Genomic DNA, 16610 nt, shown 5'->3' on the forward strand with positions numbered 1-16610 from the left:
TATTAATATTCGCAAACTATATGTATATTTGGCATGGCAGAAATTGCCCCCAGTGGGTTATCTGGTTGAAAACGATTGTGCTGTGTAGTACACCTGTTAACAATCATTTATATAATATGCCTATAATGCATCCTTAAAAACATATTAAACATCTCAGTAGTTCAAACACCATAATAAACTACCTTTATATAGCCATATTAATAAATTCACATTAATTACACCCATAGGAATGTAGAACTGTTAAATATATTGAAATATATTTTGAAAATATATTTTAAAAATACATAAAACAAAGTTTAAAAATAGTTCATGATGCGTATTAATGTGTACGAAAAAATCTATTCCTATTTATACGCCTTAGTTTTTAATCAATGTTTTTTCATTGTTATTTCTACACCACGTTTACCATTTCTAAAGCTATTATATTATATTATATTATATATTATATTTACGTAAATTCTGCGTGACTTCTACGTGCTTTAACGTGCACTCGCTGCTGAGGAAGTCTCCATGGAAACGGGGTGGCAGCTCAACTGTCAAACAGCTAAAGGCTGTCTCTCACTGCTGTTTTCACTCATTTCAGGTAAGTTTAGTCTCTAGAATTACACAAATAGTACATACAAGTGTTCCTGACACTTTTTTTCATGTAAATGACACGCTTTTGTTGAATATTTACTTTATAGAAATGGTTTAACGTTAGTGTCTTCGGAAAAAGCCCATTAGCATCTCAACCGTGAGGCTAACTATAAGAGCTAACGAAACTATAGACTTGAGCTCTTGTTTCTGAAAGTTTGGGCTTTTAATGGTATCTTATGTGTAGATGAGCGTTTTTTATATAAAGGTTTTGCTGGCAAGTTGTCAAAGGATGAATGGAAGTAAGTTAAACTAATTAATTTAACCTAAAAGTATGTAACGCTACTGTACAGTTAATCGGATACATCACTTACATAGAGCGTGAAAATGGGCTGAAACTTAGAACAGGTTTTGATCTTTAAACACATATTGATACTTGTTCTGTGATCTCAGAAGTGTCAGAAAAAACCCTGACACAGGAGAAGTTCCTGATTTAAACAATTTCTGAAGGGAGCTGCTGACAGAGAAATAGAAAACACAGGTGATCTGAGAAAGCTTAAATAACTTTATATGCATCTTTCACAACATATTTTGCCTATATCACCATGCATTTGTAATTTTCTTTTGCAAAATTGTGTGTGTGTTTGCTTGTTAGTTATTTTAAAAGGGCTTTGATGTCCAAACATAAGTAACACTGTAAGAGCATTACTAAATAAGTAAACCTATAATGTACATTGTTATTAAATTGTATATTCTGTAAATTATTATTTTTGTTTTCTGCATTTCACCTCTGCTATAGTTTAAATAAACCTGGCATTGTATAATACATATTGTTGGCTCTGTGACAGATTGTTTATGTTCCTAGATTCTTCCATGCTGATGGCTGTGCACTACAGTTGGAGCGTATCTCCTGTCGAAGAACATCTCTAGACATTATGAACCATATGACTAGTAATACCTCAAACATACACTGCCTAAAGTTTAAGGGTCAGATTTGTCCTGTATTTGAAAGAAGTCTTTTATGCTCACCACTGCTGTATTTATTTGATTAAAATACAGTAAAACAGTAATATTGTGAAATTACAATTTTTTTATAACTATTTTCTATTTCAGTATGTTTTAAAAAGTGATCAAAGCTGTATTTCTTCAGTGTCACATGATCCTTCAGAAATCACGCTTTGCGAAAACAAGAATAAATTACATTTTACAATATATTCACATAGAAAAATTATTTTAAATAATATTTCAAAACATTACTGTTTTTATTTATGATCAAATAAATGCAGTTTTCTTGGTGAACATAAAGAGACTTATTTCAAAAACAAATAACTGACCACAAACTTTAATAACACAAGGGATTCGAATATTCATTCATTTATTCTAATAAAATGCCAGAAGCTCTTAAAAATATTAACGTAAATAGTAATCTTTTCCTCTGGTGATTTGTATTGTATACCCAGAATGCAATGCACAATGACGTAGATTCCCATTCTCTATACTTAAGCTAGACACTCTCAAACCGTGTCTACACTGGACGCGACAAAGGGACCATTGAAAATCATTTGAACTTTGTGTCAGTACGTCATAAATAGAACGAGGCATCAGTTTACGGTCAGAGATTTGTTGTGTTGCACCGCGCCACATCCAGTGTAGATATCATCATATAATTATAGGTTCTATTGTATTTTGTTGTGCCATCCAGTGTAGACATGGTGTTAGATCTCCTATTAAATATCGTTACATATGATGTATGATGCCATCCATAATTGATAGAATGTTTCTATTTCAGAGACTGAAAATCATCAATAAACCAAAAGGTAATTATAATTTATTTGAAGAATAATAAGAAGAATAACAAGAATAAATAAAAATGCATCTGTGACTTAATATTGCTTCTTATTTTTCAGTGGGTTGAAAGTTCTCATTAAACACATTGCTTTCTTCTCATCTTTGCGCATTTTCAGACGTTGTGCATATTTATGAATCATAATTTTTTACTTTATTTTGTCTTTCTCTTTTTTTTTAGTTTGGTTTAGCTCCAACCCCAATTAAGCAGACCTGAGCAGTTGATCAAGTATCACCAGAAACTCTGCAGAACGTTGGTCCTCCATGCCCAGGACTGGACACCAGTGTTGTAAGTCATCAATCTAGAAGTCATCCTGCCTCTCTGAATTGTCATGTTAGGAGATCTCAACATTGTCTCTCAAGGTCCACTTACATGCAGAGTTTTGCTCCAACCTAGTGCAGTGCACATGAACAAACTAAATCAAGTTCTTCAGTTTTACTAAATATAAAGTCACAAACAGGTGAGCGTGATCAGGTGTGGACCTAAACTCTGGGTGTGAATCACTCAGGTCCTTGCTCAGTAGTCAGTGTTTAAGGGCTGTCTCAATCACAAAATTTAGTTTGCTCCCTAAAAAAGCTGTGAAAACCAGGAAGCATCGATGCTCACTATGTTCCCTTATAGGAAATATTATTACTGGAGCTCACACTCGCGCTAGACTGAATTCAGTTATTATAGCCTATTATTTGCTCACTGTATAATTTGTTGTTTGAATAATCGTGGACATGCGGCATTAAAATTAAACTTAATGTATTTTTTATTTTGTGATCAGTTTAAATACAAATTCAGTCTTTTAAAATATTTTATGACATAACATTGAACTTGCCCAAAAAGTTATGCTGTGCGTAGTTAATAATTACATTAGGCTACAGTGGTGTGAGCGCGTTTGACTATAGAGTGCAATTACAGAGCTTGTGTTTATGTGATTGTTGGTCGCTGTCTTGAGAAGCGATAAAGTTGACGTTAGTGCTTTTTACAAGTCGGAATTTAAAATTGCGGTAATATTGCATGAACATTTCACACGAAATTCTGTCAGTGAGGGGGAATTGTAAGGATGTGGGACGCGCGCAAGAAAAATAGAACCGCACTAGGTATATTTCTGGTCATTTTAATATCACAAATCATCATAATCACAAGACTATCACAAAAATTAAGTATCCTGGGGATGATTGAGGGGCACAAGAAGTATCTGGAGGGGCACAAGGAAAATCTGGGGGGCATTGCTCCCCCTTAGACCCAGCCCTGTGTGGTGGGGGGGTGCTGCAGCACCACGGCTATGGGTTTGTGCGAGGGAAACTAGTCTACACAAAAGTTCTCAGAAAGAGCGCGAGAGTGAGGCACACTTTATTTACCGCTCTGCATACAGCGGCCTTTGCTACTAATGTGCTCTTAATCCCTGCTATTAAATAGAAAACACAAAGTTCATACGAATTAGTAACTATTGTCCATTTTCACAAATGTTTTGCTAATTTCAGTGAGAGTGTGTTGGTAAATGTTTATTTGTGTTACACGTACATCATAAATTGATGAATATATATTTTTTACACAACTCAAGAAATAAAAATCAAGTGTCAGACAGCTACTGAGAACATATGCTAAGTCACGCTCACATATTTAGATATGATACCCAATCAGCCTGTGTTAAGCTAAACTTATATCATATGGATTGATTTTTCAAACCTTACCCTACAAAAGGCCTTGACTTTGTTTTGTGTTGCCTTTAAAATGACTCTATTCAGACACATTCTTTCAAATACTTGAGCCAATATTTATTCTTCCCTGAGTATATTCACAATTTAAGGTCACACATCAGAGCTTTCTGATAAACGGTTCCAATGAGCAACTTTCCTCCATATTGTGTTGCCACTGAAGAAGCAATGATCACACTGCCGTCATCTGAATATACCCGAGTCACCCTGGGCTTTTCAGATAGGATGTTCTCAATCCTGATAACCTACGGGAGAATATTGTTATTTATAGATTTGTAACTCAGGGACAGTTGAGATAAGACAGAAGATATTGGGAAAGGAAAGGATAAGAGATGAGAACATGATGTGAGCCAGATTCAAACACGACAGCTCATCATATTTTAGCATAGGCACTAGACACTACACAATAAATATATTCACACACACCTCAGAACCAGGTGGATCATTTGGATCATGAAATACACATTTAAGACCGTTTGGGTGGCAGCCCAGCCATAGATCTCCAGATTCACGGTCTACCTCAATGTTGTCACACAGTGACCCCACATCAACCTCCTGGGTAAGAAAAATTACCATGCAGTAATATTAGCAATAGCAGACAGAGTAGTTCTCTTTTTCTACTAAGTAAAAAAAACTATTAAATTGTTTCATGTTTGCGTTTGAAGCTAACACAACTTACAATTCCATACTTGAATAGATTAAAACAAATATTCTGCTTTGGGATAAAATAAGGTGTGAATATTTTATGTAGTTTGGTGTTTACCTTTACATGAGACAATACAGTGTTTTTCTGTATTTCCAAGACAACAATTTTGTGCTTCAGTATATCTGCCACATACAAATGCCTGAAATGATGTTAATTGTATTAACAACATATAAACAGGACATGATTACGCAATAATGCTTTAATAGTAATATTACACTATGCTGTGCTTTTATCAATGCAAAGCTTGATTTTTTTTCCTGAAACTTGCCTTTTGTCAGGGGAGATATTTATGCCGTTGGCAATCAAGAAGCCCCCTGCCACAACCTGCACGGTCTGAGGGCTGTAGTAGACGACGTCACACCAGGGCAAAGACAGAAACGGCTCCACAAACTTGAGAATCCCATTCGTGAAGTAATGATCATTGGTGGCATAAAAGCTTTCGGTCCCCACAGCTACTATATCATTCACACTAACAAATGCAAATAAACTAGAATTTATACTTTAGTTTTTTGGTATGTTACAGCAATATTGTGGTTTAAAGGAGCACATACTTGTGCAGGAGTTCATGCCTGATGGTCTTGATGTATTGAAGAGCATTTTCATCCTCAACAAATCGGAAAATCTCCACTTGACTGTTGCCTTGAGGATGATTCACAACAAATAGGTGTACAGCACCATCTGTAGTGAGAGAAGAATTCATACTTTTTTAGGTTCATTCACAATCATCCACAATATAGTTTTAACATTTCACAATAACTACTCCTTATGTGTGTAGGTATTATAAATTATGTGATATCAATGCAAGTATAGAAAATTCGATAAGGAATTAAACTTTTCTTGTTTATGTATATATTTATTGAATAAAAATGGCAAACCTTTGTCATCCGTGTACACGCTGATTCCAAGTGGATTAAAAGAGTCTTTGTCAAAGTCTCCCTTGATGTTCAGTGCTTTAATTTTCAGTTCAGAATCCAACAGATTCAGGGTGTAGATCTTTCCAGGGTCATCTGAATAGGATGGTAAGCCTGGATACTTCAAGCCCTGTGTTTAATTCATTTGAACATGTTTAAAGGTCAAATTAATAGTAAAAACGACTGTTGCTAACATGAGATTACTCAGTAATGATTTTGTTGTCTTTACATACAGTGCTCAGAAAGGCCAGTCCATTTTCAAGTATGGTGATATCTTCAGCACCATGTTCTGTTTAAAACAAAAATAACACACTACATCCACATTTGCAGTGTCAGAAACCTACACATATGCTTCTTCAAATGCTCTTTACTCAATTACAGAAATAATTACAAAAGCAAAACACTACAAAACTTGCACCACACCAATAAAACATTATTTCACATGAATCTCACATTTATAATTGAATTAGCAACACTGCATTAGGTCCAAGCTGGTAAATTCAGTCCAGCAAACTGACACGTGACCAGAAAAGAAGGCAATCAATTCAGTGTTTACTTACCTATGCCCTCTATATGGCGACAGTTAGGAAGGTAGTTCTGGGTGAGTTCTCTGTAGGAAAGTGATACATGCCTGTGGAGAAGACAAAAATACATATATAGTAGATATTCCCATGATTATTGTCATGTTCAGTAATCATGTTTAAACAGTAGCCTAATTAATATGTCAGTAAGTAGCAGCAATGATTAGAACAGCGTGCAGTCAAAGAAAACATTTACTGCAATAGTTATAAAGTTTGGTATTCAAATAACAGTAATCGCAAGTCATTATTAGGCCTATTTAAATTCGATCGGACATCAACCAACCTTAATGTAAAGAGTCTTTCTCCGATCAAAACTGCAAGAGCTGCAACAGACAGCGAGAGTGCTGCTAACTTACCCATACTGTCTGAAACTCTCGCGCTGCCTCGAGCGCACGAACATTATTAACCCATCAGTGTTGCCATGTCCGCTTTTTATGCGCGAAGTTTTGTATACAAATACATAAATGTACATTTGGGAATAATTTCCAGAATTCAGTTCTGCTTATTGGTTACATGCTATTGCATTTGTTTGTTTGTTTTCTATTTCTGTCAAACCAGCCAAGATGTGATAAACATGGATAGTATTTGTAAAGTTCAATCAGAATATGGTAAACGTCAGCCCAGAGAAAAGTAACTATTTTACGAGGTAGTGATTACCCAGCAAACATTGGTCCGACGGCGACGTCCTGTCCCTGGCCAAAAATAGTCGCGGTAGGACGACAAAATATGCAAAAAATTGTAACAAAAAATATTTCTTAAAAATGCATTCAAATACGTTTGTACATGTTTACAATTCTCTGTGGTTGCATGTAAAGTTGTTACTTTGACTTTTAGCTGCGTGTAGTTCAAAATATACCCTGTTGTGATTCAGTTGTGAAAGGACGTCCAGCAGGTGACGTCTTCTACACGTGCATTTATAGTCCATCGTCAACCTCTTTAAAATCCTTATGAAATATGCAAAAGCCATTGTGCTTACACATTCACATTCACATTCACATACTACAGTAATTTATTCAAGTGCCCAAGTAGTTTCTTAAGAGGTTGTTAATAGTCGTCCACTGACGTCCTTTAAACGTTTAGTAAGACCCATACAAACCAGCACGGAAATCTTTATTAAAAAAAAAACTTCAGTTTGTTTTACATCTTGTTTTATGTCAAATTCTATTCACAAAGTGCCCCTGTAGTTAAGTAATTGTGAAATCACTGCATTTACTCATTATTCCACCAGTTTCCCATACATTACAATATGATTTCATTATTTTGTTTATATAATTATTAAATATATATAGGCTATATTCATAAGTTATTCATACGTTATTCATAAAGTCACAATTTAAAGTCTGAGCTGGATGCAAAAACTGCTGCCAAGATGTTGTAACAAATCTCGCGATATGATATCCCTATAGCAGATAATCTCGCGATATGACATTTTGTATACTCTACATTCCAGATCAGTAGGTGGCGGTAATGCATCTTTTTATGCTGGTTTGTAAAACCGCCAAAAACACCAGAAGAAGATGAGTGAGCGATAACGTATTTCTACAACACGAGGAGAGTTTACGAATCATTAAAAATTTACTGGTGGGTAAGTACATTTTGAGGTATTTTATTAATGTATTGTATTTTTACTTGTTTTACTCGGAACAAAAATCCAAAAGCAAGTATAAGCACACTGTCAAGTTAAATTAAGTTTGGCTGAAGTTAGCTAGTATGCTAAAAGGTAATGTTTAATGCTAGGGCCTTTTTTAACCCTAAAAACAAACTCATCTGTGGCAAAATAAAACGTTTATGGAACTTAAAAATTGAAGTAACCACCTTTCGAATATTTTCACAGAATGTTAAAGTGTGTTTGTGTTATGAGATACATAAAAAATTATATATTCAGTATAGTACACACACACACACACGTATATATATATATATATATATATATATTTCTTTATTATTAGGATAACTTCTTGAGAAAAATGTGGGATTACTTTGCTTAAGCAAACCTCTTGGTGGTAAATTGATTCAGTAAAAACTAAAATTTGCATAAAAGGAAAAAAACAGTAGTTAAATGGATATGTACTTTGATATCAAAGACATGCAGCACATAAGAGCACATTGGTTAATTAAACATGTTTAAAGATTAAAATAAAAAGTGCTACTCAGATGTAGCAATCTGACAGTTTATTTCTGAAAATAAATGAAATGAAAGGCACTGCAATGTTAAAACTGTAGAATCTGAAGAATAATTCACTGAAATCTGTAAATTAATTAGAACATGGCTGACTACAATAAGTGCTTTAAAAGTATTTTGTCATTTTAGATTTGCTAAACATGTCCTCTGACTATCAAATAAAGTGGAGACGCAGTGTGACTGCAAGTCTCATATAAAATTTTGTGCTTTAAGTACTCAAGTGTCCAGATATGTGTAAAATACATGTTAATGTAATGATTTCTCTATCAGGATTCCAAAGGAAAGTGTTTAGCCTGCTGTTTGACCTAAAAGAGGAACTTCAGCAACTTGCTGCCATTCTTGACCCTGGAAAGTCGTCATCATCGTTTACGAGACTAGAGTCTGAAAGTGACCTGAAATCCTTTGAAGAGTGCATGAAAGATGACCAAAAGAAGTGGATCTGTGTAAGTTTAAAATGTGATGAGGATTTTGGGTATATTTCCAGATATACATAAATGCATATGTACGTGCACACACAGTTAAGTGTTATTTAAATATCATATTACATTTCTTTTGATTGTGGTGTCACTTTTAGGTTCAGCAACTGTCCAGAGTTGGCGGAATGTCAGTCAGAGACTGTGTAAACAAAGTCATGAACAGGTATGTATTTACCTAGCAGTGTTTGTGTGTTTAGCTGTCATATTTCAGAAAAAATTACAATAATAACAGTAGCTACAATAATGACCTCAACCTTTGATAATACTATAATTCTGTCACACATTATATCTACTTATATAATTGCCAGTTTTTGTGTTGAAGTTTTAATGTCTGTGCTAAATCAGGCTGTTCGTAGGACTTTAAACAAGATATAAAAACCATAATGTTAGTGTAAGAAATTAATGAGTCATTACGTGTCACAACTTTGGATAGGGACAGAGCACTTATTACATGATAGACTAGTGGTTGTGAAAGTGTATGTTTTAACACTGCATACACTGCATGCAACTGGCAAGCTGCACAGTACTGCTAATTTGCAATGCATTTTAATATTATGAAGTAAATCCTGAATTGTTTATTTCTCAGAATCATGTCAAATGCCTTAATGGCAAAATTCAACATGAGGGGTGGTGGCCAGCTGGAAAAGAAGGCATTCAAGGCTACACCTTTATATAATATAATACAAGGTAATTTGTGACACACATTGTATGTTCCTTGTGTCTTATTTATTTAAAATACCTATTTTTATCAGAAATGTCCAAACGCATAATAAACATGTTTTTAGTCCCAGTTTACTCATATGTGGACATGTATGAAATCAACATCCTGTGTCATGAATTAAGTCTTCATTTTGAATTTTGAAGTCTTGTTCGACTGCATTGTACAATTAGTTTGATTAACAAAAACACTTTCTAAATGAGTGCTTGTTTAACTTCTTGCTTTTTACATTCATATTCTCTTCCCTCAGATGCTGTGAAGAGGTGGAGCCCAAATGCTACTGACTTGGAAATTTACGTAGCAATGGCGGAACACTTGAAACATGCTCCAGGAAGAGCTGGGGGTGGGGGTTATAAGAAGTAAATGGTGGTAAACCCAATGGCAAAGTTACTGAATCAGTGTTTAACCTGTTTATTGTTATAATTTATAAATAAATATACATACACACACAAAATATGCAATTATGTTGTGGAGCACAAAAATAAAATAGATTTTTTTTGGAAAAGAATGGTGTGTTTATACTTATATCCTGTGTTTTTATGTTGTTTGATTAAAAACTACACATTAATTTAAAAATACTGAAAACACAATTACCGCAGATTTAACTAAATTGCAATACTTGTGTCTTGTTTGAATGTTTAATAACTGGAAGATATTATTCAAAAATGTTAAGTTCATGGTATCTTGTGGTAAAGTAAAATATTTAAGCTCACAAATAATGTGTTATTGGTTGTAAAGTACACGTGGGGAAAACATTTTATAGACGTCCAGGTCGGACTGGACCGCTTTTGGACCTTTTTGGAACCTTAGTCAAGTTCAGCAAATGTGTAAACCTCGAGACATAATGCATTTCACGATGTTAGACAATATGGTATGTGTTTATTTTATATATTAATGTACACACGTAAATTATGCAGCAGTACATATTATAAACATCCAGAAGATGACCTATTTAGACGTCCGTGGACGTCCAGAAAAGACGTGCATTTCACGGCCAGAAGACGTCAAAGACGTCGGTTCAACTTTCATTTCGGAACTATTTTTCAACCATAACGGGACGTGACGAAGGGACGTCTTTTCAACGGTCTTTACACGTCTCAATGTTTGCTGGGTACTTTCATACGATGTGATTCGTACAGAAATGTGTTTAAGTAGGCCTTAACATGAAGGTTGAACCTAACTAATGTTGGTGGGGTCAGGTGTAATAATAATAAAAAAAAAAAACATTAATTGCCATGGATGCTTTTGGTAAAGGTTCTGTGTTGCATGGACTTCACAAACTGATAATATAGGCTATATATATTTTTACACAGTCAACTAGTGATAGCTATTGAGAACATATGCCAAGTCTAGTGAAGTTTAACTCTTGCTTTAAGCTAACATATTTAGTCGATAGAAAGAAGAGTTTATAATCAATTCAAGCAGTCTGTCAAGCCAAATATATATTGTTTGAATCGATTTCTCACTTTACACAAAAGGTGCAACTAAAATTTAAAGTTAATTACTAGTAGATGTTACGTCTCTGATGTAAATTTAATCTCGGATTTGAAAGAGGTAACATTAAGATGACATATTAAAGAAATAAGCCAGGGAAATAGATGGCAATGGAACACGTGACAATTTACACCTCAAGAAAAGCAAAATCTCCTGATAGCTAGCTGCATTGACCCCGCCCTTGATAAAACACAGTGGACCAACACCAGCAGCTGACATGGCACCCCAGACCATCACTGACTGTGGGTACTTGACACTGGACTTCAGGCATTTTGGCATTTCCCTCTCCCCAGTCTTCCTCCAGACTCTGGCACCTTGATTTCCGAATGACATGCAAAATTTGCTTTCATCCGAAAAAAGTACTTTGGACCACTGAGCAACAGTCCAGTGCTGCTTCTCTGTAGCCCAGGTCAGGCGCTTCTGCCGCTGTTTCTGGTTCAAAAGTGGCTTGACCTGGGGAATACGGCACCTGTAGCCCATTTTCTGCACACGCCTGTACACGGTGGCTCTGGATGTTTCTACTCCAGACTCAGTCCACTGCTTCCGCAGGTCCCCCAAGGTCTGGAATCGGTCCTTCTCCACAATCTTCCTCAGGGTCCGGTCACCTCTTCTCGTTGTGCTGCGTTTTCTGCCACACTTTTTCCTTCCCACAGACTTCCCACTGAGGTGCCTTGATACAGCACTCTGGGAACAGCCCATTCGTTCAGAAATTTCTTTCTGGGTCTTACCCTCTTGCTTGAGGGTGTCAATGATGGCCTTCTGGACAGCAGTCAGGTCGGCAGTCTTACCCATGATTGCGGTTTTGAGTAATGAACCAGGCTGGGAGTTTTTAAAAGCCTCAGGAATCTTTTGCAGGTGTTTAGAGTTAATTAGTTGATTCAGATGATTAGGTTAATAGCTCGTTTAGAGAACCTTTTCATGATATGCTAATTGTTTGAGATAGGAATTTTGGGTTTTCATGAGCTGTATGCCAAAATCATCAATATTAAAACAATAAAAGGCTTGAACTACTTCAGTTGTGTTGTAATGAATCTAAAATATATGAAAGTCTAATGTTTATCAGTACATTACAGAAAATAATGAACTTTATCACAATATGCTAATTTTTTGAGAAGGACCTGTATATAGTTGTTTTTTTGGTATTTGGCTTAGTCTTATGTTAGAATCATTATTATACTCTTATACCTTTTGTTCTTTAATATTTTGAATTGTTTTTAGCTTTTTTCCATTTAAATGTTAAGTTTTAAAATTTTGTTGTATGCATTTGTCATTTTTATTTAATTTCTTTATTTTTAAAATGTGTATAGGTTGTATTTATAAAGTTTTAACTTTTAGTTTTGGATCTGTTTTTGGTTGTTTTAATACTGCAATTGATTGCTTCTGTTGTCATTTGTAAGACTCTTTGGATAAAAGTGTCTGATAAATGACTAAATAATAATAATAATAATAATAATAAAATGAAACATCTCAAGGTTGGTTGGCATGTTAAGTGCATAATTAGGGGAGGAAAAGCACAATCGGGAGCTACGTCCTTGAACGGGGCCACTGCTAAAGTACTAGTTAATAAAGAAAACAGGTAAAGTTTATTTGGCTGGAGAGTAAAGGCAGGTGAACGTGGCAGTGAGTATCTGATGTCGAGTAGATGGACGATGAGATAGGAATTTTATAGAACCGGGTTGTTTGTTGACAGGAGCTCGTGGATGTTCGGGAACCACACACCTCGCTGCTTCGTCGTGAAGCTCCAGAGAAGACAGACGGGGATCCAGGACACGGATGGACACAACACTCGAAGGAAACACAAGAGGTAAGTTCACAGGCAGGTAAGTAAGTAACAGGTAGGTCTTTGAGATAACGTTCAGGAATCCACTTCGCATGAACGAGACCGGACGTTTGACTGTTGTGAGGTGTGTGGTTATATGGTGACTTGATGAGGTGATGATGGAGCAGGTGTGCTCATTAGAACTCTGGTGATGGTGCTCGCTGTGATTGGCTGGAGTGAGAGCCTGGTTGATCTGTGACAAAGACCTATACAGACATAATTAATTCAGACATTATTTAACTAAAATGAAAATAGATAAAAACAAATCACGACAGTATAGTTTATCAGTAATCCTAAGAAATAACACTGCCAAACACACATGCTAAAAACAATAACTTGCTGCTAACACATAGTAAGAAATGGTTATAAAAACTGAAACAGAAGTGAAACAAGTAGTAGAAAAGAGGAGAAATAAAAAGTGATACTTATATCCTTTGCCGGTGTCCCAGCCCGGTGGAGTCGCACGGGAGAGTCGATGGTCTTTACACTCTTCGGTCTTCACATGAGGAGGCCTTCACGCGACCGCTGCTGCATTTCATGTAGAAGATATTTATGTACCTCTGATTTAGCAGGAATCTCTATATGGCAACAACCAAAAAGCCATTTGTGCTCTTTACATTCTTATACATATAATAATAATAATAATGCATAACAATAAGCCAGCTTGTATCACGTGATATAGCAATTAGTTAAAAATATATACGTGTTTATTGTCACAAATATCCTTTATCAAAGGGATTCTGTGAAGCAATATGTCGGTGTAGTAGCATGGATTGGTCAGTAGTCGGCACTATTACCTATTATTTTCATACCAATTCGCTTAAAATAATTTTCATATATTGTAAATGAGATTTTTGAGATATTTATTTGTGCTGTGACCGGTGGAGCCTTTTATGTTAGTATTGCTCAGCAAGTTTGCAGCAATATTAATGGAATGTTCAGTTATGCCAGAACCTCTAAAGCAGATTCTGCCAACTTAAAAGTGACAAATTTGGATTAAATGTGATATACATTATTTTCAAGTGTGCTTTCCAAGGAAAATTCACAGTCAGGCCTTACAGTGCATACACAGTGCTTTATATAACCTAGAAATGTGTATGGTGTGGAGCAAAAATCATAATCAGTGATCAAATCAAGCACTATGAATAAATTAATAATTTGATCCAATTCTAAAAAAGTACATAGGTGGTGTAATTTCTTGCTGTCTATTTGTTCCGTTTTTTAGTTATACACAAGTAGTATTTGAATTTAAGCATGGGAATGTTGCAAAACATTATCCATATTGATAAAATAGACTTTTACCAGTAAATTCTGCTGGTTTGAAAATCTGAGTCATGATGAATGATGAACTTCTGATGAACAAGTACACCACATTCTCTTCTATTGATATTAGCAATGTACTGGAAGCCTCTTTGCATGCAGGTGCCACATTCAGCAACATGATGTAACTGCTTTAAATTTTTAGTACACCATTTACTGTGATACAGTGCCACATTCAAGCATAGTTAACATGCTCAATAACTGTTTGTTTTTCTCTCTAATTTCAGTATTCTAGATTAAAATGTTTTTGCTGCTGTCACCATATCTTGAACTTTCTAATACTCTTATATTAATATGAATAACAACAACAAGTAAATTAGTTCATATGAATTCGGATATAACGGCATGCACAATCATTCTAAAATATTTTTTTTAATTAAAAAATTGTTTTTTACATACATAGTGTGCCACAAGTAATATGAGGCCATTACAAACATGCAGAATTATTATATTAATGATGTTACAAATAATTTCAGACAAAGTCAGATATTTCTGATCTGTAATATGTCAGAAAATATGTCAGAATAAAGGGGTTTGAAGACATAACTTGGTTGTTTTACCTGTCTTCATATGGGGACACTCAATTGGTTGACTGACTCTTTTTTTTTTTTTGTTATCCTACTGTTAATGTTTTTTTTGTGGGGTTTTTTTATTAAAAAGATCAAACACGTAACAATATACATGATATAAACAATAAACATTATACAAAATATAAGCAATTATAAACTAGATAGAATATGAGATTGATATGAAATTAATATGAAATTTTGATAGAATATGGGAATAAAACAACAAATGGAATCCGGATTTTTAACAGTTTTTAACAGTTTGCCAATTAACCTCACATGTATTATTTAATGTTGCAAATTCCAAAACATTTAAGCCACCATTTTCATATGAATTCATAATAACTGTCTTCTTTATGTAATTGTATTTTATTTTTCAAAATTGAAGTCAATTAATATTTTGTCAATTTCTTTACATAGTTTTTTTTTTAATCAATTTGTAAAGCCATTGCTGCATAAATAAGTAGAAATACCGTCTGCCTTTGTAATTAAAACTCTACCCCTTTAAGAAAGGTCTCTTATTAGCCAATGATTTAACTTCTTTTTATTTTTTCCAATAATAGGACTAAAATTTAGCAAGCACCTTCTTTTCTGGTCTTTGGTTATCAATACTCTAAGATATTGAACCTCATTCTTTTGGGGAATTATAGCTAGTTTCGAGACATTCCTTTATGGCCATAAGCTCATAGTTAGCCAAATTTAAGTATACCCCAGAAGTTCTTGAAAATTCACCAATTAAATCAATTGTCACAGATATCTGATTCTCACTTTGAATAAAGAGAGCAGTGTCATCGGCTAATTGTGTAACTTTTATCTATCAACAATAGCAATGGGCTCGATAATATGAGAGGAAAGAAGCTGACTTACTAACAAAAAGAGGTATGGAGATAACAGAGCACCCCTGGCTAATCACTTTAGAAATATCAAATCTAGGCTGACTGACTCTTACCACAGCAAAAGAGAAGACAAATGCTTGCCAGCTGTGAACACTTATATGCAAATCAGCATACTTAAATGTGTTGTTTGGTGGTGACAGGAGCCTTTGTATTCCTGTCATCAAGATATTATATCATAAGCATAAGGTGAAATACTTTTAAGTAAACTATGTGTGTGACAATGGCAAGCTACAGAAGCATTTCTGGAAAAGGCATCTACACCCTTTGCAAAGACAACGACTGGAATTTTGTCTGATTCACAAACATTGTTCTCTGAATAATTTTCTCTTTTTAGTGCATAGCATAACCACACTATTGTGTCAGATGAAGCCACAGCTTACCTGTGTGTGTGACTCTCTCACGTTACTTTGAACTGCAGGCTCTGAGTGCTGTACTGGGGTGTGGCTTTAAGAAAACTGAAAAACCTGCAGTACTAGTTACACTTCAAACCCTGTAATCACTGTTCACATTAAAATTAAACTTCTGTTGAATTTGTTAGCACACACACACACACTGGTTGCACAAGTGCTTTGGTCTCACTGTGGACTTAACTTGCACCAATAATACAGAGTTTTGCCCTGAAATAGGTTACTGAATTCATATCTGATGGGAGGGCATGTGACAATGTAGAAAATAGACTCATTCCCCATGGAAACAAACTGGAGTAGTGCAGAAATAGCTCCTCTTCTTCCAAGCAAGCTCAGTATGGCCTGTGTTCTAATTTAGCTCATGATGGTCTCTTCACAATCGCCATTACATGATTTTCAGAAGAAAAAA

At 35.0% G+C, this 16610-nt stretch overlaps 2 protein-coding genes and 1 long non-coding RNA gene across 5 annotated transcripts; 2 read left to right on the forward strand and 1 right to left on the reverse strand.

The window, feature by feature from the left end:
• The first annotated feature begins 501 nt into the window (after nucleotides 1–501).
• Nucleotides 502–5764, forward strand: LOC306877632. Its single transcript, XR_013784892.1, has 6 exons — nucleotides 502–583; nucleotides 1027–1114; nucleotides 1439–1524; nucleotides 2363–2390; nucleotides 2600–2707; nucleotides 5110–5764. It is a non-coding gene; the product is annotated as an uncharacterized lncRNA (long non-coding RNA).
• On the reverse strand, nucleotides 3516–7227 carry LOC306877630 (serum paraoxonase/arylesterase 2-like). Of its 2 annotated transcripts, none has more exons than XM_079429495.1 (9): nucleotides 6981–7227; nucleotides 6303–6373; nucleotides 5976–6031; nucleotides 5707–5872; nucleotides 5383–5509; nucleotides 5100–5300; nucleotides 4889–4970; nucleotides 4552–4680; nucleotides 3516–4370 (listed from the first exon to the last, which is right to left on the reverse strand). In XM_079429495.1, exons 1-9 carry the CDS (start codon nucleotides 6989–6991, stop codon nucleotides 4206–4208), a joined length of 1008 nt encoding a protein of 335 aa, XP_079285621.1. In that variant the 5' UTR covers nucleotides 6992–7227; the 3' UTR covers nucleotides 3516–4205. The 2 variants fall into 2 exon arrangements, with proteins under 2 accessions (XP_079285621.1, XP_079285620.1); XM_079429494.1 differs by having other exon boundaries at nucleotides 6607–7014.
• A 546-nt stretch (nucleotides 7228–7773) lies between these two features.
• On the forward strand, nucleotides 7774–10207 carry LOC306877633 (uncharacterized protein). Of its 2 annotated transcripts, none has more exons than XM_079429499.1 (5): nucleotides 7774–7904; nucleotides 8776–8948; nucleotides 9080–9144; nucleotides 9568–9668; nucleotides 9950–10207. In XM_079429499.1, exons 2-5 carry the CDS (start codon nucleotides 8919–8921, stop codon nucleotides 10060–10062), a joined length of 309 nt encoding a protein of 102 aa, XP_079285625.1. In that variant the 5' UTR covers nucleotides 7774–7904; nucleotides 8776–8918; the 3' UTR covers nucleotides 10063–10207. The 2 variants fall into 2 exon arrangements, with proteins under 2 accessions (XP_079285625.1, XP_079285624.1); XM_079429498.1 differs by having other exon boundaries at nucleotides 7815–7908.
• The last annotated feature ends 6403 nt before the right edge of the window (nucleotides 10208–16610 follow it).

Source organism: Barbus barbus (genome assembly GCF_936440315.1).
Source record: "Barbus barbus genome assembly, chromosome: 12".
Lineage (NCBI taxonomy): Eukaryota > Metazoa > Chordata > Actinopteri > Cypriniformes > Cyprinidae > Barbus > Barbus barbus.